The following is a 25,708-nucleotide window of genomic DNA, read 5'->3' on the forward strand; positions in this document are numbered from 1 at the left end:
TTGTTCATGTCATTTTTTTGTGGTTTATTCGGGTAGGAGTTTGATTATATATAAATCATTAAGTATCAAATATACGTGTGTGGGTGGTGTGTGTTGTGTGGCTCAAATTAAATATTGATTTACATGGATCATGTTATAATGGGTTAATATTCTGTTGCAGGGGAAGTGTGTTCAAAACCTTTATTCTGAAGGGTTGGCTTTAATATCCGCAAATTTGCTTCTGCTGTCTTTAATCTCATTCCTGCTGTCACTTTTATCTTGGCAGTCTGCTGTGGGTAGGTTTTCACTTTTCACTCTCACTTTCGACAGATGAATAATTAATATTTAAAAAGTGTATTATTTGGTCATATATTCTTCAACTTTTGATTACATTGCCTTATTTCGGGTATATATCTTTTGTGCTTACATTTTTTTGACATTGTTAAGTGATGCGTAAAATATTATTTCTCCTTTCTTAGAAAATTTCCAATTGTTCTACTAATGAGAAATTATAGTTCTGATCATCATAATTTAACTAAATTTGTGTTTTTTTTTTGGATCATGGTGACAGATATGAAAAATTTAATCTGGGGAAGGCAGAAGGGAAGGCGAAAGTGTTAGGAACAATAATAGGAGTTGGAGGGGCAATGATGCTAACTTTCATGAAAGGCATAGAAATCAACATTTGGACATTTCACATTCACCTTTTGCGTCACAATAACACTTCAACCTCACAACATGGAAGCAAATTGCTTGGTGTTTTCTGTGGCATTGCAAGCTGCTTCTCCTACGCACTTTGGCTCATCATTCAGGTACCAATGTTTTGAAACTCAGACCGAACTGATCAGTTTGATCGATCAATTGGTTCATCAGTTTAGGATTGTAACTTATTGTGTAAGTTTGGTTGACGAATGCATGAAATTGTAGGCAAAGATGAGTAAGGAATACCCAAAGCATCATTCAAGCACAGCTTTGATGTCCACAATGGGAGCAATACAGTCCACTGTGTTTGCTCTTTGTATTGATAGAGATTGGAGCCAATGGAGGTTGCATTGGAATGTTAGACTCCTAACCGCCGTTTATTCGGTAAATATATACATATATGACTAAGATTGTTAGATTTTCAACGAATTATATATAAATTACGTTTGTTTTTTTTTTTCAATGCAGTTTTAACCGTGATCATAAAATTGCATCCGAGGAATAATGTCAAGGTTAAAAGTACACATTTATTTACCCTTAAATTTTTATTGAATTAGGTACATATTATTTTGTCTTTTTCTCAAAGTAGCTTAAGCCAATTTGAGATAGAACTTGCCTTAACACTATATCTACTTTCAGTTGATTCTCCAATTAGTCAATCCAATATGAAGACGGGTCTTATATGTATTGCACTGAGTCTGACTTGTGTGTGTGTGTGTGTATGCACTGTGCAGGGAGTAGTGGCATCAGGAATAATGGTGATAGTGATAGCATGGTGTGTGAGGATGAGGGGCCCACTCTATGTCTCAGTGTTCAATCCTCTCATGCTTGTGATTGTCGCCATCGCTGGCTCTCTCATGCTGGATGAAAGCCTCTACTTGGGCAGGTGATAGATGTGTGTGTCTGTAGATTCTCCCCCCCCCCCCTAAAAAAAATGATATTTAAAAAATAGATAATTATTTGTATATAAACATTAATGTAATTCTTGGTCCAGGCATATTTTGGTTTTGATCTCTAAATTTGAAACTCATGATTTTAATCTCCAAAATTTAGTCATCTTAGGATATAAGTCCTTGGAGATATAACAGTGTTAAAATCTGTCTAGTATCATAAACAATGTTAAAGGACATATAGCTTGACCATGTGTAAATAAGATATAGGGAAAAAAAAATAAAGAACATGTCCTTAAATCGTAGCTATTTAGCTCCCTTTTTCCTCATTGTTCGTTTGAAGAGCTATTCACTATGCTGTCTTTTGTGAACTCATCCCTCTCTATATATAATTTGTTATTCACAGAAAATTCAGCTAAGTGCTATTTGATGAGTTTACATTACCACTTAAATACCATTTATAATACTTCAGCAGATTTTAATACCATTACATTTTCAAAAACTAACATTTTAAGACAGACTAAATTTCAAGGACTAAAGCTACAAATTTGAAATTGGGGTATCAAAACTAAAATAAAAACCAACTCTAAGAGCTAAAAATTATATAAATCTATATTTATATATGTTTTATATAAATTATAATTATTTGACTTGGGGAATTTGTGTGTGCATGCAGTGTGATTGGAACAGTGCTGATAGTGGCAGGGTTATACCTGGTGTTGTGGGGAAAGAGCAAAGAGGCGAAGAAGATGAATCAATTACTACCGTCCGATCATATCGCTCAACAATCTGGAGCCGTTGAGATTGCTGTTCATCAAGTTTCTTCATTATCCAAAACTGAAGATGATTCCCAGAATAAGCCCAAAGATGACCAAAACACACTCTTCTCATGATTGTAGCAAATTTGCATTAAGAATAAATATATAATTTAGCTTCAATAATGATTTGTAATTTCACTTTATTTAATGTTATCAATCATTCTTCTACGTTGGTTTTAGGACTTATCATTTATCAAAAAAAGTTCATGACATAGATACTCCTTCCATCTCTTATTATAAAATTCAAATAACCATATTACGTGATAAATATGTATTTTTTTCAAATATGCTCTCATTAGAAGTGGGTAGTTGTGAGAGAGAATATATAAGAATAAGGGACAGAAGGAGTAATGTTTAGCATACTAATCTTGGTTAATGATTTATTCAGTAAAACACATCATAGATATGTATGAGGCGCACAAGGCTTACAATCTAGCTTAGTTTATAAAATGATATTAATTGATATAAATATAAAAAATTTATAGCACCGGAGAATGTACGAGATATCTAATTATAATACTCTTCTGATCCTAAATATAATACCCTTATACTAGTGTATATAAGGGTCTTATATTTAGAACCAGAGGAGTACTTTTTTGGGCTAGTGATATCTAATCATAATACAAAGTTTAAAACAAATCTCATTATACATTCATAAGTTATGAATAATACATAACTTAGATCAAAGTCTATGTAAACGTGTTTTTGTTAAATCTATATAACATTAGTTAATAATAGCAAATAAATAAGTTGGTCATAAGAGATAACAAATTAAGCACGCTACGTTCCTCATGTGTAAGCTTCATTTACATGTTATCACATTATAAGTGATCATTATATGTTATCACATTATAAGAGACTGTTATATATATATAGTGATCATTATATAATTTTTGATGAATTCATTAAATTAAAAGGTGAGTATATGAATCATATGGAAAATGATAATTTTATGGAAATATTTATTACTTATGGAATAAATGTAAAATAATTATAGGATATGTCAAATTAAAGAAAAATAAATTATGCAACATGTAACCAAAATCAACCATGAATTATGATATTCAATGATTAATTAGGCCATTAAACAAAAAATAATTTGGTCATTATTAATTGAGGCCTTAGAATAATGTGGTCCAGCCCAGGCTAAGCAACCGTGGTGGCCCAAATCCAAGCCTGGGGGGGTTCGGGGCGGGCAGAGCGCGTGAAACACATGTCGGTTAACATAAGTCATTATTATTGATGAGTAATTAACAGTATGATTATATCCAATCCAATACATGCAAAAAGTGGTAAAATGTGTCTACTAGAATATATTTTGGGCCTGAGTCCATTGGAAAGATAACCACTTAAAAAAGTTCTACTTCGAATTTTACAGAAAGAACAAATAAATATGTTCATATATAATATAACTTCTATAAACTTCTATAAAAGTATATATTTTTACCAAAAATAATATATATAAGTTATAAACTTTAAAAACTTAAGTTAATCTTAGTGATTAATATTGCATACGAATAATTAATTTATTCTGTTTTTAAACTTAAGTTAAACTTTATAAACCTTATCAACCATGAAGAGATATGATTTAGGTCCATGTAACTTTTTTTATTCTTTGATAATATTCATTTCTCCGTATGTTTCATTGGTCTCCACGAAACTTTATTGCTAAAGAAATGCGTACAAATTTTTTGGGGGAAAAAAAAAGAACTTTTAAGTTATTATGTTCTCCTTTTAATGCATCATACCAAAAAAATTGAAGATATATCTATGGTATAGATAGAACTCAGTAAAAAAAAAAAAAAAGACTAACATATCTATGGTATAAATATTTAATATCACTTTATTTTTTATTAAGGCTAGCTTATCTCCATCAATCCCTCTGAATTTTGGATCACATTATTTGAAGATAACCATCTTCTTGTAATTTAACATACTATCAATGAATTAAGAATTGGAGAAATCCTCATGTACACAGGTACATTTAAACTGTAAAGAAGAATTCATTTCAATGAAATAATTAACAAGCAATATTTGGGCAAAAAGGAACATGTTCTAAGTAAATAATAATTAAGAAACAATTTCTTCAATATATTATTCATCAATGAAATAAATAAATAAATGAATAAAACTATATATATTAATTTTAAAAATATTATTTCCATATATTTTTGTCGGAGTGAAGTGGGGGACAACACGTACACTTTAGCCTTCTTCCTTCCATGAAAAAAATGAGAAGGGGGGACTGCCTCCTTTGCCTCCACTTTCTTCTAAGTAATGGGACACACACATATATATACATCTCTCTCTCTCTCTCTCTCTCTCTATATAATATATATATATATATATATAAGCCTATAAAAAGAGAGCGTAACAAATAAAAGGTTACCAAACCAAATATCTATGCACCCATAAAACAAGACAACGTCAAATTATTTAGAAGATTCCTACATATGAATAAATATTATATATATGCATATATATATATATATAAAACAAAATGGAAAAGATATATCCTCTCTTTCTATGAGCATATGACATATATATGTAGAATCAGATAATAATAATGGTGTGGCTTCAATATAACCCTTGATTATATATGCAGATTTGGAAGCATCGTTTTCCAAACTAAAGTAGGAGATACGCATATGTTGATCCATCAATTATTTAATATAAAGTCAATATTTTATCACATAATATATATATATATATATAAAATATAGATGACTTAGAAGTCGAGAAGAACACGATGCATATCTTTCGCCTAGTGTAATGCATAGAAAATAAATCTAGTTCTTTAAGAGTTTGCATGATGGCATGGTAGAAAATAAAATTTAATTTTAAATTTGACAACAATTACATATATGAAATTAGTTAGTAACAAAAATTTGGTTAAAAAACAACAAAAAAAACACCATGCTTTTAAAAACACTGATTTGTTTAAGAGTGTTCAAACATATTAATAAGACTCAATTTAGAAGTAGTTATGACTGCTTATATATAAATTCTCAAATTTGAGTCTATATGAATATAAAGTAACTTCTAGGAGAGCTACCTAGCTCGTTAAATTAGTACTCTACAATGTTTAAATATAAGCCAATATATGCTACCGGATGTTATATATATTTATTTTAAAAAAGAACAAAAAAAATAACTTCATGATAAAGAGCTGACCACGGGCCTATTTGGAATGACTTATAAGTAGGTTTTCAAACGTGATTTACAGAATATGAAGTAAGTATATGATAGTAGATAATAGTTTTATCTTCACTTACATGAAAACGCTAATCAAAACAGGGCCCACTTTTTATTCAAGCTTTCCCTATAGTCATAGCATGTGCTATTCATCCAGACATAAAGGTTAAGTAACAATCAATGGTTGTTTTATAAGATAAGATATCAAGGGTTGGCAAAAACAAGAAGATATCAAGAAATTTCCGGGAAAGTAAGTTATTAATATCTTTTCGCAAGGATAAAGTTCTTAAATTTAATATTACCTCTTAATATAAGAATTAGTTTAATATTCATTTTGAGTCTAAATATAAGATCCCAATCCACTTTGTCCTTTATATTTATTTATTTCTTTTCAATGCATTTCTAATAGTAATTGTACATGTTAATAAATGTTTCATTACATGGTAGTTTTAGTTAATACATATATATGATTAGTAAAGATATTTAGAAAAACAAATACATATTTATTATAAATAACTGATTTAATTAATTTTTTTAATATATTCAAATTAGCTCATTAATTTTTATATCAAACACTAAAAGTCGTATATAGCATATTATTGTGTGATTCGACTTTTGCCCGAACGAATCAGCACTATTTGACGAATCAAATCACGTACAGAAAAGACGTAAAGGCGCACACAAATATGTAGGCAGCTATAAAAGATCACATTAGAAAATGGCTCACCAAACATTTGCGCCAATAAAACAAGACAAAGCCAAAATTAAGTCCTGAAATATCGGTCCAAAAAAAAGCCCTGAAATGAAAGCTGAATAACTGGGGAAAAAGAGAATTCACACAGACATATCGGTCCCGTTTCCCATAAGGATAAGGATGTAAGTTTATTGAATGTTAACCAAGCTAAAATTTTACAGTAAGTTTACAGGTAAGTCCACACACACACACATATCTCACTTCTTATTAAGCCTCAATTTCATCACATATGAATTTTTTTTGCCCCATGAATCAAGTCAAATTTACTCATATTTAATATCCAAACATGAGAAAATATGAATTCTCCATGCAAAAATCAACTTAATGAATAACATACTAGAAATTTTTTAGGCAAAAGTACAACTTTAATCCTCTAAGTTTATATAGTTTTAATTTGATCCTTTAATTTCAAAGGATAATTTTAATGTTTATTAATTTGAACATTATTATTTTGGAATAATGATTTTTTTCTTACAATCATTTTTATTTTAAAAATTAAATGTAATTCATTAAAATTTAAAAATATTTTTTCAACATTTAAAATTTCAGTATCAGGATTTTTAGTAACGGTACCGGGATTAAAAAACTAAAAGAATATTTTATAAAATTAAGAGATGAAAATAAAATATTATTAAAAGTTAAAGAACAAAGGTGTACTCTTTCCACCCTAATAAATGTATATATTTGACAAGACTTTTTAATCATTATAAGCTTTCTTTCTCTTTTATATATATATATATATATATATATATATTTATATATTATATCTCACAATCATTATAAGCCTTCAGAATTCATGGATCAGCTTATTAATTTAAAAACATTTTTAATATATTGATATCGTCACCATGCTAACGATACTCCGCCCACCCACAGAATTACGAATGCCTCTTTCTTCCACCACTTTTTTTTTTGTCAGATTTTTTCCACCACTTTATTACAAAAGTAAAAGAAGAGTTTGATATGCATGGTGCAGCTATATATTGATTAAACAAATCAAATTAAAACATTACAAAACATAACCAAACATATGTAAACAAGATCACAAAGCCAAATATAAAAAAGGCAAAATGACTGTCTACCAAACTTCCACATGCATGCATAATATTTGACACTGTTTTATATATCTTCATTTAAAATTGGAGGAAATGTTCATTCATGAATTGAAAAGGATCATACACCAGTTTCGCAACGATATTAACTTTTTATTCTAAAACTAAATTGTTGATGTGTGTAACATAAATATTATTGCTGAAATTATTTTTGGCGAATAAACTTACATTATAGATAACCAGTTAGCTGGGAGGCTTCTCATGCGTCACAACATTTAATTTTAAAAATGAGTCATAGCGGTATGATTGACACTCACTACAATTATTAAAAAAAAATCTAGCGTAAATTTCAATGAACATATTGATATTCTCTCAACAGTAATAAAAAAAGAGAATAATGGAGAGAATTAAGAAAAATATTTAGAATGTTTTAAAAAAATTATATTAACTAATTTAATTAATATTTTTATCTACTCAAATTAGTTAATTAGATCTTATATCAAAGATACGAGAAATATTAACTATTGGTAAAACTGCTTTTGAGGAAACGCGTACTATAGTACTCCTCCGGTCCTTAATATAAGACCCATTTAACTAATTTGATTAGATTAAAGAAGTTAGGTAAATTAGTTAATTATAAGAAAAATGACACATTTTTCCTAAAACACCATAATCATCTTTTTTAATACCCCTCTCTCTTCTACTTGGTTATAGTTGAGAGAATATCCATAGGGGTAATTTAGAGAAAATTGATAAATATGAGAAATGGGTCTTATATTTAGGACCAAAATCAACTCAAGAATTGGGTCCTATATTAAGGACCGGAAGAGTATTATTTGAGGTATCTTTTGGCGCTCAAAAAAGAAGTCAAGGTCACCAAACGTGTATGCACCTATCGGACAAGACAAAGCCAAATTATTGAGCTCCTCAGCTTAAATATGAACAATTGTGAGGCTGCTTTCGCAGAGAATGAAAGGTACTTATCTATGCGGCCCACAAAGATCAGTTTTTTTGTCAAAAGATAGTTTTCGCACGTCAGAATAAATTTGGGTTGAGTTCTTTTTTTTTCGTTTTTAATTTATTACGTCAGGAGAATTTGAACCTTTTAATGTCTAGCCATATATATATATTTCATCCTTACCATTTAAGCTAACTCAGCTAATCAGTTAAAATATATTAGAAGTAACTTATAAATAGAATCAGAAAAATATAATGTAAGAATTTTTTTTTTCTTTTTGCTGTCACGATATAAGAATTTTATGTGTAGGTGTATTATAGTATTTTCATCTTATAACATTAATAAAAACCATATCCACAACTCCATATAACCACAAAAAAAAAAAGAACTATTGCATATAATTATAGGCATGAGTTTCTCTTAGTCTATGCTGTTTTTACCTATTGTCTAGGAAGGGTTTCAAGAATTGAGGTAACGGTTTTTAAGCATTATAAGTGAAGGTTAATAGTTAAATCATGAATTAGGCAAAACTTACGGAACCAGTTTCGGTACTCATCCATTTGATGAGCATCATAAACTCATCAGATCTGAACCGTCTATATTTCATTTGAAAGGTTTAGATTTGATTTCTTTAATTAATTATTTTTAAATAGAATAAACTATTTTTTGAAAGAATGATAGTTAAGAGATCATCACTATTTTAGATTCTCTACATATTAAAATAATTATTTTGAATAAATAAAAATAAAAAAGAAATCAAATCTGAACCATCCAAATGAGATATGGACGGTTCAGATTTGATGAGCTTATGGTGCTCATCAAATGGATGAGCACCGAAACTAGTTCCCAAAACTTACCAACTCAGATCAATTATTAGCGTGAGTGGTACAGTCTCTCATTATTTAGCCAAATGGTTAGGTTTTCAATTCTTAATCCTTTATATGGAAAACCTAATTGGGAGAGATAGATTTACCCTTAATTATCCTTACCCTCAATGCTCAAGAAAAATTAATTTCTATTATTCTCCTTGAAGAAAGAAATTAAATAAATTAGGAAAAAATTTTATGTTTGTTAAAAAATCAACAAAAAAATGTAAGTAATCTTTACTTTGTTTTTTCCCCCAAAAAGTAATTTTTACTTTGTTAAATTTTTCAGAATCTAACGCAAACATTTTCTGATGCTGATACATTTGATGCAGCTATAAAACAAGGCACGCACGCACAGCAGAAGATGGATGACCAAACAAACACAAACCAGACAAAGAGAAATCAGAAAAGGCTAAAGCAAACGCTCCTGTTTCATAATTTCCACATGGGTGTACTATAATTATTTGACATTTAATATCTTTATTAAAATTACTCATATAAAGTGTTGAATGATGAATTGAATCTGAACTAACATGCTCAAAAATTAAATATAATAGCGCGCGCACACATGTACACAGCCACCACCAGGTTCTGTTAATTGGATAAATGTATCCATCTGAATAAAGTTGAAGCACCATAATAAAAAGCATGAGGTCTTATTGGCAAGCTGGCATTTGGAAAGACGTCCTCATTGACCAAACTTCTTCTCAAAAGTGTGACTCTCGATCGTTGGCTTTACAACCTAAGATTATTTGTGGAACACGGGAAGCCCCCCTTTTGCTCCAATTATTCTTCTTTTGTCTTTCCTTTGTCTGGTCCATAAAACAGAGCATTATTATTAGGTAGAGTGACTTTTTTCTTTCCTGTAGTAAAATAGTAGTGCTCATACGGATTGGCAATTGTAAATTACTTATAAGCATTTTTACGTAATGACTTCACATACTTACCTCATATTCAATAAATTCCTATTAAAAAAATCTGATTATAAACAATTTCAAACAAACCTATAGTATACGCACCCATTACATACCACCTTTTACTAAATGTTTGAGCTCACAGGCTCGCGCTTAAAAACGTGCTTAGTGTCAATTGGGTTATAAAGCCCCGGCTTATTAATTAGAATAATTAGTCACATGAATATATCGTCTTCCTTTTCAAATTTACAGAGTCTTAGTTCAGAACTAGAAGGAATAGCGTTAAAAAGAACCAGAAGAAATAGAGGGTAAAATATATGATTTTTCTTTGAGTTTTATTGAATTACATGAACATCAATCATTATTTCTAGAACTTAAACAAATCTCCTTTTAAAAAAAAAACAAGTTGTAATAAATTTTGCAGATTTTATCCGAGAGCTTTTGTAAAAGTACACATACATACATCTGAAAGTACAGGTACATCTCTTATTTTCTAAATAAGACTTTCATGTATACTTTAAATATAGAAAAGAGGCTTGTATGTATAGCGTTATGAAAATTCAATGAATGTATGTATAATTAGTCATTATATTAAAGAGTATGTTTGTGTAGGATTTTTTTTTAAAAAAAAGATTAATGTTTGAAAACTAAAGAATGTTTATGTTTATATTGAAATTAAAAAACCTCTAATTTTAGGAAAATTTAAAATTCCTTGCACATGTCTTTTACTTTTAGGTTTTAGGGATAAATTTCCACCATTTGTTGCCGTAAGTCATTAATGTTTTATTCTTGTCTAGAGGTTCCAAGTTCGATTGCTAGTGCTAGGTAGTAGTGGAATGAGTTCAGCCATAACTGGAATAAATTGAAAATGACCCAAGATTGTCCTCTTTTTACTAGAAATGTTCATTATCTTTTATTTTATAAATTTTATATATGGTGATTAGTTACAAAAAATAATAATTTTTAATCATATCACATCATTATTTTTATGAATAATTAGTTTATTATTTTGTAGTTTAAGGATTATATGGCCATGAACACATCTTTCTGTCATATTGTTCTAATATTTTCATCTGTCCAATTTTTTTAAAACAAATTAAAATTCATTCCTCTCTATGTCATGCCAAGCATGATGATAAATTGCATAATTTATTTTTTATTTATTATATATTTTAAATTACATGTTGGCCCCTTCAGAGAAGTTATATATGTAAATATTATTAATCTAAAAGATGTTTAGATAAATTTTATCAAAACTTCGCCCACTGTTGTACACAAGTCCTAGAATTGACTTAAACATTTCAAGCATTTATCCATGTTATATGTTACAGGTTATATTAGCAACACATCAACGTAATACTGCCATTTTTTTTGGGAGCAAAAATGATCTATATCCGATCCGTTATGTTTTTACCAAACATGGGGACAGTAAATATACTATTTCAAACTTCATTTATGCGGTAAATATTAGTTGACAACAAGATATTCCGTTTTCTACGGAAGAAACAATAAAATATTAATTATTAACTAAATAGCACATTCTTTCGTCGGCCCAATCACTATCACTTTAATTAATTCCTATTCATTCATTGCATCAAAACGATTAATCCATATCATCATTCAAACTCTTCCTCCTTTGAACACCTAATAAGAAACTCTATAAATACTCACCACTTCCGTGGTTCTTCACCATCCACTCAACAACCTCACAAACCCCTCTCTCTCTAACTCACTCTCTCTCTCTCTAAAACTCAGAAACTTATAGTTGAGAAAGAAGAAAGAGAGCATTGTGAAGAGATGGAGGATTTACGCAAGATGTTGAATGGGTTAAAGCCAGTGATATTAATGGTGATGGTTCAGATTGCTTTTGCAGCAGTGAATGTGTTATATAAGCTCGCCATTAATGATGGAATGAGCATGAGGATTGCTACCGCCTATCGTCTTCTCTTTGCATCTGCTTTTACTGTTCCTCTCGCTCTTGTCTTTGAAAGGTCTGATTCCTCCTCCTTCATTACTTCCTCTCTGGTCTTAAACGTACGAGCTAATTAGAAATTTGATTTGGTTTTAACATATTAAAAAAGGGTTTTCATACAAGGATAGTTTTCATTGCAAAGAATAAAAAAAGTTCTCTGAGGAAAACAAACAGATTTTTTATATATAATAAATAATAGTTAACTTAACTAATTTTGTTAATTATTTGTAAATTAGTTATTTATGTAGTTCCTGCGTTTAGGAGTAGGAGGGTTACTTAATTCGGAGTTCATTATATTAACTTGGCCAAAAATGGTTCTTTTTGTTGTTTGTGTTTTGACAGGAACAAGAGACCAAAGCTTACTTGGAGAGTACTTTTCATGGCATTTCTTTGTGGCTTATTTGGGTACATATTTCTTCCCTTTTGCACGTCCTTGTTTTTGTTTGGATATTCTAGGGTTAACCGCCACCAAAACAACAAGTATATATGCTTTGTCTTTTATGACCAAATCACTTATGTTAAATAACTGGTATATGTATTCATATGGTTTATGTTTATTTTTTAATTATATTTCAGGGGAAGTTTATTTCAAAACCTCTACTTTGAGGCTCTGGCTTTAACATCGGCAACGTTTGTTTCTGCTATTTACAACCTTATTCCGGCCATCACTTTCATCTTGGCTATCTCTTGTGGGTATGTATATATAATATTTGTCTCCATTTTTTATCTTTTTAGTAAATTAACTAACTTTTTTATCCTCTGAGCAAAAAATATTTTTTATACTTTTATTTAACTAACATTTTCAACAAAGCTGTGCTGAAGTCACATCTTAGTGGAAATTAAAGTTACGTATCGTGATCCAATATTATATTTATATCAAAATTATCCACGTGGCTAAAGAGGCTTAAAGGGAGAGATAATATTGACAATAGCATATCTGCATGACCAAAGTCAAATCACTCTTTTCCTTTCCTTTTTTCTTCGCTGAATAAATTAATCTTTATCTTGTTTTTATAAATATTTAACTGTCGACATGCTCATCAATGATATAAATTTGCTTTATATAAAGCAGTGCTGAAGCCACCCATTGATCGTACATTCCAAAATGAATATCGAAATTCTCTCTATGGCCTAGTGAGATATATAAATATATATATTGTGTGTATTATATGTGTTTGTAGAGAGAGATGAGTCTCTTCTCCGTGGGACGCTTTATCTCTCTTTTTTAGCCTAAAAAAAAAAAGTCACTTTACCAAAACTAAATCTGTTTTTATGTTATATTGGGTTGGTCTGACAAGTTGGACTAGCATATATTACTAGCTGTATTGAAATTTGTTTGTTAATTATTATACAACTTAGTGGAAATTAAACTTTACCAAATAGGACTTTATATTAGTGTAATAATTAACTATGCATAATAGATATACTTATTTTAATCAACCTATTTGCTTTTTTTTTTTTTTTTTGGTGTTAAATGTATAAAGGTTTGAAAGATTAAGTTTGGGAGCACCAGGAGGAAAAGCGAAGGTGTTAGGAACTATAATAGGCATTGGTGGGGCAATGCTTCTTACTTTCTTCAAAGGCTTCGAAATTCACATTTGGTCCTTCCACGTTAACCTTTTGCATCCCCATCATCATGACCAAAACGGCGTCGTATTGACCCCACAACATGCTCACTCAGAATTGCTTGGTGTTCTCTGTGCCCTTGCAAGCTGCTTCTCCTATGCCTTTTGGCTAATTATTCAGGTCACTTTATTTATTTATTTATTTATTTAATTGTTCATCTTCTTCATCATGTCGTTTAATTTGTGATTCAGAGATATCTGAATTGTCGTTTTGATATATGGAACAGGCTAAGATGAGTGGGGAATATCCGTGCTATCTCTCAAGCACATCTTTGATGTCTACAATGGGATCAATACAAGCCACTGTGTTTGCCCTCTGTATGGAAAGAGATTTTAATCAATGGAAGTTGGGTTGGAATGTTAGGCTCCTGGCTGTTTCTTTTGCGGTATGTTACTATCAATTATTTTATTTATAATAGCATAAAATCACTAATATTAGTGGAAGTTACATAATCCTCCTTCAATAAAGTTAAGAATTTGAACAATACAGATGATAAAACAAAACATGTTGAGAAATTTGTCCCCCTTAAACTTGACACTAATGACCATCCATATGTAACGTCCGATATCAAATAATGTAAGGCATTCGTCCCTTCTGTCTTCCATGTTAAAAGATTGATTATTCCATCAATTAGGCAGTTTAATATAAATGATTAAAAGAGATATCTTAGGAAAAAGAAAACGACATACTGTTTTCTCTCCAAATAAACGAATTTTTTTAATGCCTACAAATTAGTTATTGAACTCGTATGTTTAAGACCGATTGAGTAAATGATTAAAAGAATTTTGTTGAATTTTGCAGGGGATTGCTGCATCTGGGATGGTGGTGATAGTGATCGCGTGGTGTGTGAGGATGAGGGGTCCAATGTTTGCTTCTGCATTCACCCCTTTAATGCTTGTAATAGTGGCCATTGCTGCTTCTTTGACCTTGAATGAGAAGCTCTACTTGGGAAGGTATGTACAATGTTGATGCTGAATCTTATAACTAAACTACTACCTCCAATTCTTAATACAAAAGCTAGTTGACCAATTTAAATAGATTAAAAAATTTTATTGAGTTAATTATTTGTAATAAATATGTGTTATATTTCCCAAAATACCCTTACTAAATATGTGTATTAGTTAGAACTATCATTTGATAAAACCTTTAATATGTGTAATTATTATAAGAACTACTTTGAAAAAAATAGATAAATATAAGAGGATTTTATATTTAGAACCAAACTGGATGTTAAACCAACTCTTATATATACTAAGGACAAAGGTAGTATACTCTATAAATATATATATATATATATATATATATATATATCAAACATTGGATTTAATTGGGGGTTTGTTGGTTAACGTTGTACGTGCAGTGTGGTTGGAGCATTGTTGATAGTGTGTGGGTTGTACGTTGTGCTGTGGGGAAAGGGCAAAGAAATGAGAACGATGACTCAGTTGGTGCCATCATCAGAAATGAGCCAACAACATCATCTTGATGAGCCCATTCAAGTTGTAGTCACCAACGTATCAGATCCTAACCATCACAAGATTTCGCCAGAGCAATAATATATGTGTAGTTTCTGCTATATATGTAAAGTTCGTCATCATTGTTCTTCTGCACTTGATGATCCGCCAAAAACTGATGAGCGTGCATGATGAAGCTGGGCAATGTCGTGGTCTCAGAGACTTGAACGACGTCGTCAAAGTGTTCCGATTTGGAGATCCTTCGTCCACTTGATGATTTATATGAAATGTAATATGATAGAGCCAGAGAGAGATAGAGAGAACGAGAGAGCTTTACACTACTTGTGCTGTGTTCCATGAACAAGGAAGCCATCTATTTTCCATGTATATCTCCTCACTTTAATTAGTAGTAATTATAATTATGTATTTTAAGCCCAAATCATAAGATTATGTTATGTTAAGGGTGCACTAATAAATTCAATTGCTATATTTACTTTCATGAACCTTATACAAGTAGAGATTTATACCCTTTACTTATACATGCAGCATCATTGCCCAATTTATGTAATATACAAGGCAGTTGACAAAAATTGATATCTTCTACTCTATATATGATTTAGAGTGAGAGAAGAACTTGTAGGGCAAAAAATAAAATATCCTCAAAAATATTAGAAGACAAATTATTGTGGATGAATTTCAAAACCCCAAAATCAAATTCCTTATATTATTTTAAAATTTTAAATGACAAGATTGTCCTTATACTCTCAGTGACTATTCTTGTATAGCTATTGACTACTCTAACTTTACTATTGACTATTTTTATTTTTAAAATTTTGATGATTACTTTTGTATAGCTATTAATTACACAAGAACAATAAATATCTAAATAAAAATAGTCCCTAAAACTCACAACACTTAATACATTTTTGAATTTTTGAAAAAAAATTAGTCAATAACAAAAATAGAGTAATCAACAGTTAAACAAAAATAATCATTGGATAAATAAACACAAATACAGTCAATAACTAAAAAAAAAGTGGTAATTACATAAGAAATAGTAGTGCAGCAAGGGCAGCTTCAAATTTCTTTAAACTCTCTCTAAACATGTATGCTTGAGTGGGCTTAGATACATACAGAAGAAGCCCAAAACAATTAGATTTAACCCAATTGGTCCCCCTTGTTTGAAACTTTAGGCCCATTATGTTTGGCCCCAAGGAATTGCCATAGGCCTTTTGAAGGCGGACGAATCTTTTTTTCTCTCGAGAAATTAAAGTAAATTTTATTGCTCCACGCGTACCTTTTTCTTGCTCCTAAGACATATGTTCTCTTCTGTAACTCGGGAAATAGAAGTGGAAGAGGGAGGGCCCCCGGGTGGCTAATCATAAATTAAATGGATTTGGAAATTCATTCCGTAAACTTAAGATTTTGGTAGATAAAAGTGGGTTCATTTTTGCCCACATGTATCAATTTAACTCCTTTTTTTAATTTCTATGAATTAAGCAAAAGGATTTAATTCTAGAGAAACTTGATATATTATCATAGCCTACAAAATTACACTTACCTGTAATCATGAGCAATGCCGTTCACCACATACTCCTCTGGTCCTTAATATAAGACCCATTTAACTAATTTGATTAGATTAAGGAAGTTAGGTAAGTTAGTTAATTATAAGAAAAATGACACATTTTTCCTAAAACACTATAATCATCTTTCTTAATACCCCATCTCCCTCTTCTACTTGATTATGGTTGAGGAAGTATCCATATGGGTAATTTAGAGAAAATTGATAAATATGAGAAATGGGTCTTATATTTAGGACCAAAATCAACTCAAGAATTGGGTCCTATATTAAGGACCGAGGAGTATTTTGCCTAACTCATATAATTTTCAATTTTTTTCCTCCCACACAATACCCACACACTTAATTTTCACTACATAATTGATATGTTTTAAATATGCTAATAGAAAATTTCTTAGAAGAAACAAACTAGAATTTATATCAGAATATTTTACATAATTACACACACCTTGAATATAAAAGAATAGGGAGTTACTAGGCATTACAAAATCACTGAACAAAAACTTACTACACCTACACAATAGAAGGAAAAGGGTCTAGCAGGGGCACAGGAATATAAATCATGGGATGAGTCCTTGGAAGGGTTAAAGATGGTTTCCGGTCCATATTGACCATTTGATTGCCTCCAATCACCTCTTAATCAAAGCATTGAATCATAGCAGCTAGGTTAGTTTTCACAATCTATTGTGCCAATGAGGCACCAGGACAACTTCTTCTTTCACTTCCAATGGAATTAACTCAAAATTCCCATAATCATGATGATCATTCATCATAAACCTCTCTGGCCTGAACTCAAGTGGGTCCTCCCACAACTGTGGGACCCTCCCAATTGACCATAAGTTTACAAGCAACATTGTATTTGATGGAATCTCAAAAACGCAAACGTTGCAGCTTTCAGATGATTTTCTCCCTAATAATGGCACTGTTGGGTGAAGCCTTAGTGTTTCTCTAAAGATGGCTTGTAGGTATGTTAGGTTGACTAGGTCAGATTCCTCTACTATCCACGCCTCTCCTGCAACTGAATCAATCTCTTTTCTTGCTTTCTTCATCACATGGGGATGGTTGATTAATCCTGCCATTGCCCACTCTGTGGTTAAGGCTGATGCGTCACTTCCAGCCAAAAATAGGTCCTGCAATATTTAACAACATATATGCATAGTATTGCTTTTGAAATACATACGCTGCCAATTATGTGCAAGAACTTCTATAAAGAGATCAAATCACATTTATTATAACTAACTAATTCATTTGACTTTTTTAACCTACCTAAATTACTCAATTAGCTCTTTAATATATACTCATTTGATCCTATTTAGAAGTCACTTCTAACATGTTTTATACAGACAAAAAAAATAAATTTTATTAACTCTTATTTAAAATTCAATGGCTTTTTAACTTTATCCCTATTTAATATATATTATATGCTATGTAAACAAAGTCAACACAATAATAAATTAATAGTAAAATTATATATCCATACAAAAATATTCTCTCAATAGGATCAAAAAATGCCTTCGCTCACAGTCCTTTAAGGAGGTGTTTGGGATTATATCAAAAATGCTTTCTAAAAATACTTTTTTGCAAAACAAGACAAACTCCTCCACATATTTATTTTTTATATCGTAAAGGTACTTTTAAAATTATGATTTGGTTTCCATCCAAACATCCCTTAAATAGGACTAAAAGAGTGTGAGTGTGTGTGTATCAATCAAGGATCGGAGGGAGTAAAACACAAAGATAGTAAACATGAAAGTAACTAAAGTTTAACTTATTAGCAAGATGAAAGCTTTGATGTTATCTAGGGAAATTTTTATTTCAGAAGTCTCATCATCATGTATGTCGGGTAAAATATCAAGCTAATCCCTTATTTTTCTTTCTTCCCCAGCCATCTTCTTCACTTTCCTCGTTTCGTCTTCATGCTCCTTTATCACCTCCTCCATCAAAACGTCGAACCTCTCTCGAAGCCTTCTCAGCCTGTTTTTCTTCGAATCCTGAAAATTGAAGTACTTAAGAAACCAAATAAAATCAGATACATTGAACTTCCCTATAAGCTCCACCATGTCTATCACCAACTTTCTAGTCTCTCGAGCTTCATCATCATTCCCAGAAGAAGATCGACCCATAATCATTCGTGATATAATACCATTGCTTAATGTCAAGAGCTCGTGACCAACATCAACATTTTCACCAACCAACCCTTTCTTAAGCATAACTCTTAGAAACCTCATTGTCTCCGATCGCCTCACCGGCATGAGGACATCTAGGGTTCGACCACCTAGAAGTTGAGAAATGCATAGCCTCTTCATGAACTTCCAGTAGGGTCCATAAGGTGCAAAAGCAAAGCCTTTGGATCCATACAATAGGTAGCGAACGTCGGCTTTTGGGGACCTTTGGAAGAAGCAAGATTCGTGGACTTTAAGGAATTCTTTGCTGATTTCAGGAGTTGAAGCAACAATACAAGGGACATAGCCGAGAAAAAGTTGGAACATTCGTCCATAGAGAGTGGAGAGACGATGAAGAGCTCGGCGTGGTAAGGGTAGAAGAAGGTGGAAGTTGAAGGGAATTGAAAGACGACGCGCAGCAGAAATCAACTTAAAATTTTAAAATTTTCAATCTTTTGCCCGGATCTACCGATCCCGTTTAAGTCAGGTAGTAAGAAGCATTACCTTCGGTGTTCAATTTCCTGGTGGCTCGGTGATTCCGCCGTTCAGGATGCCTCTGCTCGCCTCCTTTGTCGTTCGAAGTCGACAACTCCGGTCGGCTTCCTCTACCGGTATCCACACGAGTAGCCCTCAATCTCGAACGACGTGCTAGCATCTATGTCCGTCTAGGGTTTTCAAAAATCCATCCTCTCTTCTCACTTTTGGCCGTCCCTTATCTGCTTAGTGCTTTCACTCTCACTCACCAAAACCCTAGCTCCCTAATATCGAATATATAGGATGCTATAGGCATTATGAATGATATTTAATTTCGAAATTAATCCTAAATTAATTCCGAAATTAATACAATATCAAATATTGCATAATTAGATAAGAGAACAATTAAATAAATACAGTTTATATTAAATCCGTCTCACAGATTTAATTCACCTATTTATTTAATTCAAAAATAAAGATATGACGGAATTAATTTACATAGATCTAATTTATCCTTATAAATTAAATCTAACAATTAATATCTCTTATATTTATATATATATATATATACGAATATATATATACACGTCCACCCTATATTATTCATTGAATCTAGACATATCTTAGATTCAATGAATCTGGACATTATAACTCGTGTTGGGCTATTTTGTGTGCGACCCTGTAGGCCCATATGAAGTTGGCAGTGGGCCATTAACTATAATGACTCACAAGTCATAAGCGGTCTCTAGCAAGACATCACGACTACCCAAAACATATAAGGATCATTGAACGATGCAACCTTTCATACAACCATATCACGTCCCTTTTGTCACACGACATTTTGGTCATGGATGAGGCATGGAGAACGTCATCTTCCTATTCATGACCGTTACTTTCTCGATCCCTGAGTAGTCTGAGTATAGAAACGGAACTACCTTTCCATTATAGTATGGCCATACATTTCTCAGACTCACTCATCGAAGGGCCCAGTAATGTCTCTCTATAAATGTGAGGGACAAATTCCATCTTGACCATTCACATTCCTCCGCATGAAAAACCACTAAGCCTGAACATAGTTTTTATGATCACTCGGTCAAAAATGACTTTTGACTAGGTCAAAGCTAAGCGTTTCTCATGTAGGAATCCATGATGATCTCAGGTCAAAGGGCACAGTGACATGGTTTGTATATGAGAGAAGCTTATGACTTAACCCATGCAGCTCTCTCATAGCGGGTCGGTCCAACACCTTGTACTCTTACATGTGCCTATGACTTTAATTTATATCTCTATATATCTTTAAAGTCATACTGGTCTTATTTCATCTTTGCTCCCACATAGATGACCGACTAGGGACATTTAGGATAAACCATGAGTTATCCAAGGATAGTCATCACAGTAAACATGCAAATAATATGATAACGTAATTAATAAATTCATAAATCAACAATGTTCATAGCAAAATGATTGGCCCCTAGGGCACAATTTCCAACAGAAGTTTGCGATGAGAGGTAGCAACAGTGGGCCCAATGGACGAAGAGGATGAGCCTTGCTCCGATTTCTGGTGAATAGGGTTGGAACCAGAACTATGGACGCTAATCCTAGCAACATAAGTTGGATGTAACCCTGAAACGAAGCCATGCATGACTGGGAAGACGATGGTGTTGTTTGAAGCCTTTTTAAGTATGTGCTCATGGTTTCATGTAAGGATGATAAGGCTTTAACTATTGCACCTTTCACGCAATGTTTGTAATTCTAATTGGTTGAATTAAGGGAGAATTATAATGAGATCTCAAAAAAAAGATTTAGTTACCCTAAAGTCTATTAACAAATAAAGAGTAAACAATAATTAATTTCATAACAGAGAATAATAATAGGTTCAGGCTTTTAATAATTAGATTTTTTCTTTTTAGGAACTCTTTGTAATTCTCTCTTGAATTAATTGTCATAGAGTTTCTCTTATATAATGTAGTTGTTTAATACTTTAGGGCAGAATGTGCCACCTAGCTACCCATTTAATATAACAAAATTTCATTCGAATTGTCAACACTGTCTTGTCAAAAAATTATGGTCCGGGTGCTACGAACTCGATAATTATTTTGGTGATTCTTTATGTTGAAAACTATTGTTTCAAAAGAAAAAAATCTTTTAACCCTGGCATAAAAATAGAAAATGCTAATAATAAAACAAAATTATAAGAGCTAATGTTACTAAAAAGTGAAATCATTACAGAAAAATTGACTTTTGTTACTGCTGAAAGTATAAAAGTTGCTGCTGAAAGTTTTCAGTGGCGATGATGCTTAAGAAAAATTAGCTTTACTGACGCCACGTCATCACCAGCTACCTCCTCCTCATCACTACGGGTCGACACATCATCACCGACGAGATGCCTTGTCACCACTAGCCACCTCCATGTCATCATCGACCGCCTCCATGTAACATCCTAATTTTCATATATCTCATATTTAAACAAATTTTTATAGAATAGGTAGAGGTTAAATATACATATATGTAATTAAAATAATTCTGATTTTATGTGTGTGTGTGTGTGTATGTGTATGAGAAAATGAATAACATAACATGTTAAGAAGTTCCACATTGATTAAATGATAGGAAGTGGATAAAATAGCAATGTTAAGAAGTCCCACATCGACTAATCTTTAGAGTGAAGGAGTTTGAGGAGCCTATATATAGGAGATAGTGAGTGGAGCTTGAAGTGAGTAAATAATTTTCGCACATATCTGAGGTAGTCTCAGAAAAGTGCTAGTTTTGAGTTTATTAACCGTTGGATCGGACTGAAATTTGGTCAGCCCATTTGGGACATCCAAATCGTTAATTTCAACGGTTGGATCATCATTTTGATCTCCGAGTTACAATTTATTAGGTATGTTTTTAACTTATATCTTTTGGATTTAGCAAATAGAATCCTGAATAGTAAATTAGCATTTTAAAGTTCATTCACCGTTAGATTGAGCTATAATTTGGAGGATAATATCATGATAGATAGCAGATTAAATTCAACGGTTAGATTAAGGGTTTAACTTCTGTAGTGAGAATAACCTGGTTCATACTAAGTCTATTTGTCTAAATCCTTCGAAGATGGAATATAAGTTATAAATTTATAGTTTGTCTATTTGCATTATGAATTTGATGATTCTAATAATATAATCTAATAATTAAAGGATATTTAAGTAAGGGAAAATTCAGGAATCGAGTCTAAATCACATATATATATATGTTCTCATTCTAAACCTTAGAGAAATGTCTTTTAGGCTAGAGTTTTGAGTAAAATTAAAGCTTTTAGAGGAGGAGCTAGAGGCTAGAATTTTGTGAGTAGCCTACTCTAATAATATAGAGATAATATTTTAATTTTGTTTGTAGATATAAACTCTATTGTGGCATTTTCGAGGTTGGACTCTGGTTGTAGTTGACTGTTAGCTAAGAGACCAAGTAACTAAATTTCTATCTGTTGCATGCTCTAGTATGAAGTTGGTGAGCGGCTTTATAACTAATTCTATAAAAGTATATTATGTTTTATATGAACTGTCTTGTGGGATGCTATTTTAAAAAGGATTGACATAGTTTGTATTGCAAGAAATTGGTGATCATGATTATGATGTGCTATTATGAAATTCTGCTGATTATACATATAAATGTGTTATTTTGAACCCTGTGCATCTATTTTGGGTGGGGAAAGGAGGTAATTGGAGTTATTGAGATTCATATACTTGCCACGTGGTATTAGCCTCCATACGGAGCTCTATGGTTGGCTGCTATTTTTGTCCCACTAGTTCTTCGAGGGACTGCGACACCCCACTAGTTCTTCGAGGGGGGACCCATAGTCTACCGAGTGCTCTGTGGTCTTTGGCCGGTCCACATCATTCGTGTGGTGAGCTTGTCAGAGTTGCCAGTCAAATGGAAAGAACTTAGCCCATGAGTCCAGTCGGCGGAAATAAAGAGGATATAAGGATGGATTTGGGTTCAGGAATTGCATATGACATGGGATATTCATTGATATTTATATCTTTTAAATAAATGACAAGTATGTTATCTCTTTTGAAATGTATCAATTGCATGAGAGTGGTGAAAATATTTGTCTTATATGATTATTGTGAGTTTAAATGTTAAATAAATGTTTATCAATTATTATTAATTCTGTGTATCCCACCTAACACCTCGCTAGCCCATGCTAGTGTGTGTGATAGGTAGGGATTTAGTTACTGAGACGTTGTCTCATCCCTATTGTTTAACATTTTTTTCAGGTGAGAGCTTTAAAGGAGGGACGTCAAGGAAGGCTCAGGAGGAGTAAAGCTACATTAGCAACTTGTAGCGTCTCCTCGGTTTATGAGCTATGTTGTATCCTGTATATTGCCACCTTAGGACAAATTGGTTTTAATTGATTCATGCATTATTATTTCTTATGTCCTTTGAGTGTACTATTGTGGTATGTGTGCTAATAGGTGGCCAGAGGCCTAGGATCGCATATTCGCATGTGATCTATTTATGAATTTATTATAAAGTATGAGTTAAGATTTAATTTTTATATTTTGATTTATGAGCTATATTATATGTTGTTTTATAACCATATTAGCTAAAATTGATCCTTTCTTATATAGTTTGTATTTAAATGAGTTAAGAAAAGTTCTTTTATCAGTGATAGGATGTATGATTGGGTGCTGTTCTTTTCTATCACGGATAACAATATTATATAATTAGTTAGTGTAGATGATTGTGATATAATTTGAGTTTGTATTTAGCATGGTTTGGTTATAAAAAGTTATTTCTTAAAGTTACTATAAAAAAAAATAGGTTTATCTGTTTATTTAGGAAGGTTGTTTCACTCCACGTCATTGCCACATCACCACTCTCATGCCACGTCACCGCCCCAATATTTTCACATTAAATGTGTCTTCTTCAGGGTTCTAACTTGTTACCACCTCCTTTCATATCCAATCGTCTTGCCGCTAAGTTGGATTGAATTTATTTATTATTATTGTAAAATAAAAAATATATTTATCATATTATACTTTCAGTGGCGACCCTAAAAAGTCACCACTGAAAGTACACCTTTCAGCAATTAAAAAAAAAAGTAAACTTTCAGCGGCAACAAAAAAAGTTGAAGTAGAAAGTGGACTTTCATCGACGACAAAAATGTCGCCGCTGAGAGTCTTACTTTTAGCAGGGACTTCTTATTGTCACCACTGAAAGTGGATTTTTAGTGGTGACTTTTTTTATCGCCGCCAAAAGTCGTCACCTAAAGTCTATTTTTTTGTAGTAAATTAAATGATTTAATTAAGAAGAAAAACACGTAGATGTCAAATTAAAAATTGAAAGAAAGTATAAGTACCTTCAATATAGTTTCTCTAAAAATCTTCTACAATTCTAGTAGTTGTACCACTCTGATCTCTTTCTATATACAAGTCAATGGTTGAAAAAAGTTTGTTGCTAAATATAAGTCACTTGTAAAGTAATTAATGAGCCCTTTTTTAATTTTATCATTATTGATTTAATAAATTCAAAAAAAGATAAAGCAAATAGGTGAAAAAAAATAAAACATATATATACTACTTTCGATCCTAAATATAAAATCTCATTTATAGTATAATTTATACTAAACAATGTCTTACATTTAGAATCGAATATAGTAGTATTTTATTTATAATATATAGTATCTAGAAGATGTGAAATTGAATTACATAAGAAGTTATAAATAAATAACTATAATAATAGAAATATTAGTAACTATGTATTTTTATGCACGGGTGACCCATGGTGAAGTTTTTAGTGATTATAAGATAAAATAAACAATAATTTTTTGTTTTAAAATTTGTGACCCAAGTTGTACTTTAGACAGACGACAATAATCTATTTTAGTCTATAAATTTTTTTACCATTGAAAATAAAGACTATAAAATATTTGCCTTGTTTTATATTCTATTTTTTTTCAAAATGTATAAATAAATTATTTTACTTTATAATTGTTGTTACGACGGGCATAATAAAAATATAAATAACAAACTGTTTTATTTTCACGCAAACTATTTTAAAATGTGTTACCCCCTACATATTAAACATAAATATAAAAAATTGTTGCTTCAAAATTTATTACCAATGTACCTTGTATATTATAAATTATTTAAATAATTAAAATTTTATTTTATAACATATTAATATAATATCATAAATTTAAAATTAAAAGCTAAATATTAGTAAAATATAATTTGAAAAATTAAAAAATTTATTTTTTATAAATTAAAAAAACTCTTTTTTGTCACCTGACCATCCATGACTGACTGAATGCTCAAGGCAACTAAAAAAA

General features: G+C 31.4%; 1 protein-coding gene and 2 pseudogenes across 1 annotated transcript; 2 read left to right on the forward strand and 1 right to left on the reverse strand.

The window, feature by feature from the left end:
* The first annotated feature begins 160 nt into the window (after positions 1–160).
* On the forward strand, positions 161–2,464 carry LOC114747700 (WAT1-related protein At1g68170-like; annotated as a pseudogene).
* A 9,461-nt stretch (positions 2,465–11,925) lies between these two features.
* LOC114747698 (WAT1-related protein At1g25270-like) lies at positions 11,926–15,300 on the forward strand. Its single transcript, XM_028936043.1, has 7 exons — positions 11,926–12,119; positions 12,443–12,505; positions 12,677–12,793; positions 13,585–13,846; positions 13,953–14,111; positions 14,528–14,679; positions 15,087–15,300. Exons 1-7 carry the CDS (start codon positions 11,926–11,928, stop codon positions 15,277–15,279), a joined length of 1,140 nt encoding a protein of 379 aa, XP_028791876.1. The 3' UTR covers positions 15,280–15,300.
* Positions 15,301–17,269: 1,969 nt separating this feature from the next.
* Positions 17,270–19,320, reverse strand: LOC114747699 (3,9-dihydroxypterocarpan 6A-monooxygenase-like; annotated as a pseudogene).
* Positions 19,321–25,708: the final 6,388 nt, after the last annotated feature.

The sequence above is a fragment of the Neltuma alba genome, unplaced genomic scaffold (assembly GCF_004799145.2).
Source record: "Neltuma alba isolate B1F8T4 unplaced genomic scaffold, ASM479914v2 tig00005408_pilon, whole genome shotgun sequence".
Taxonomy (NCBI): domain Eukaryota; kingdom Viridiplantae; phylum Streptophyta; class Magnoliopsida; order Fabales; family Fabaceae; genus Neltuma; species Neltuma alba.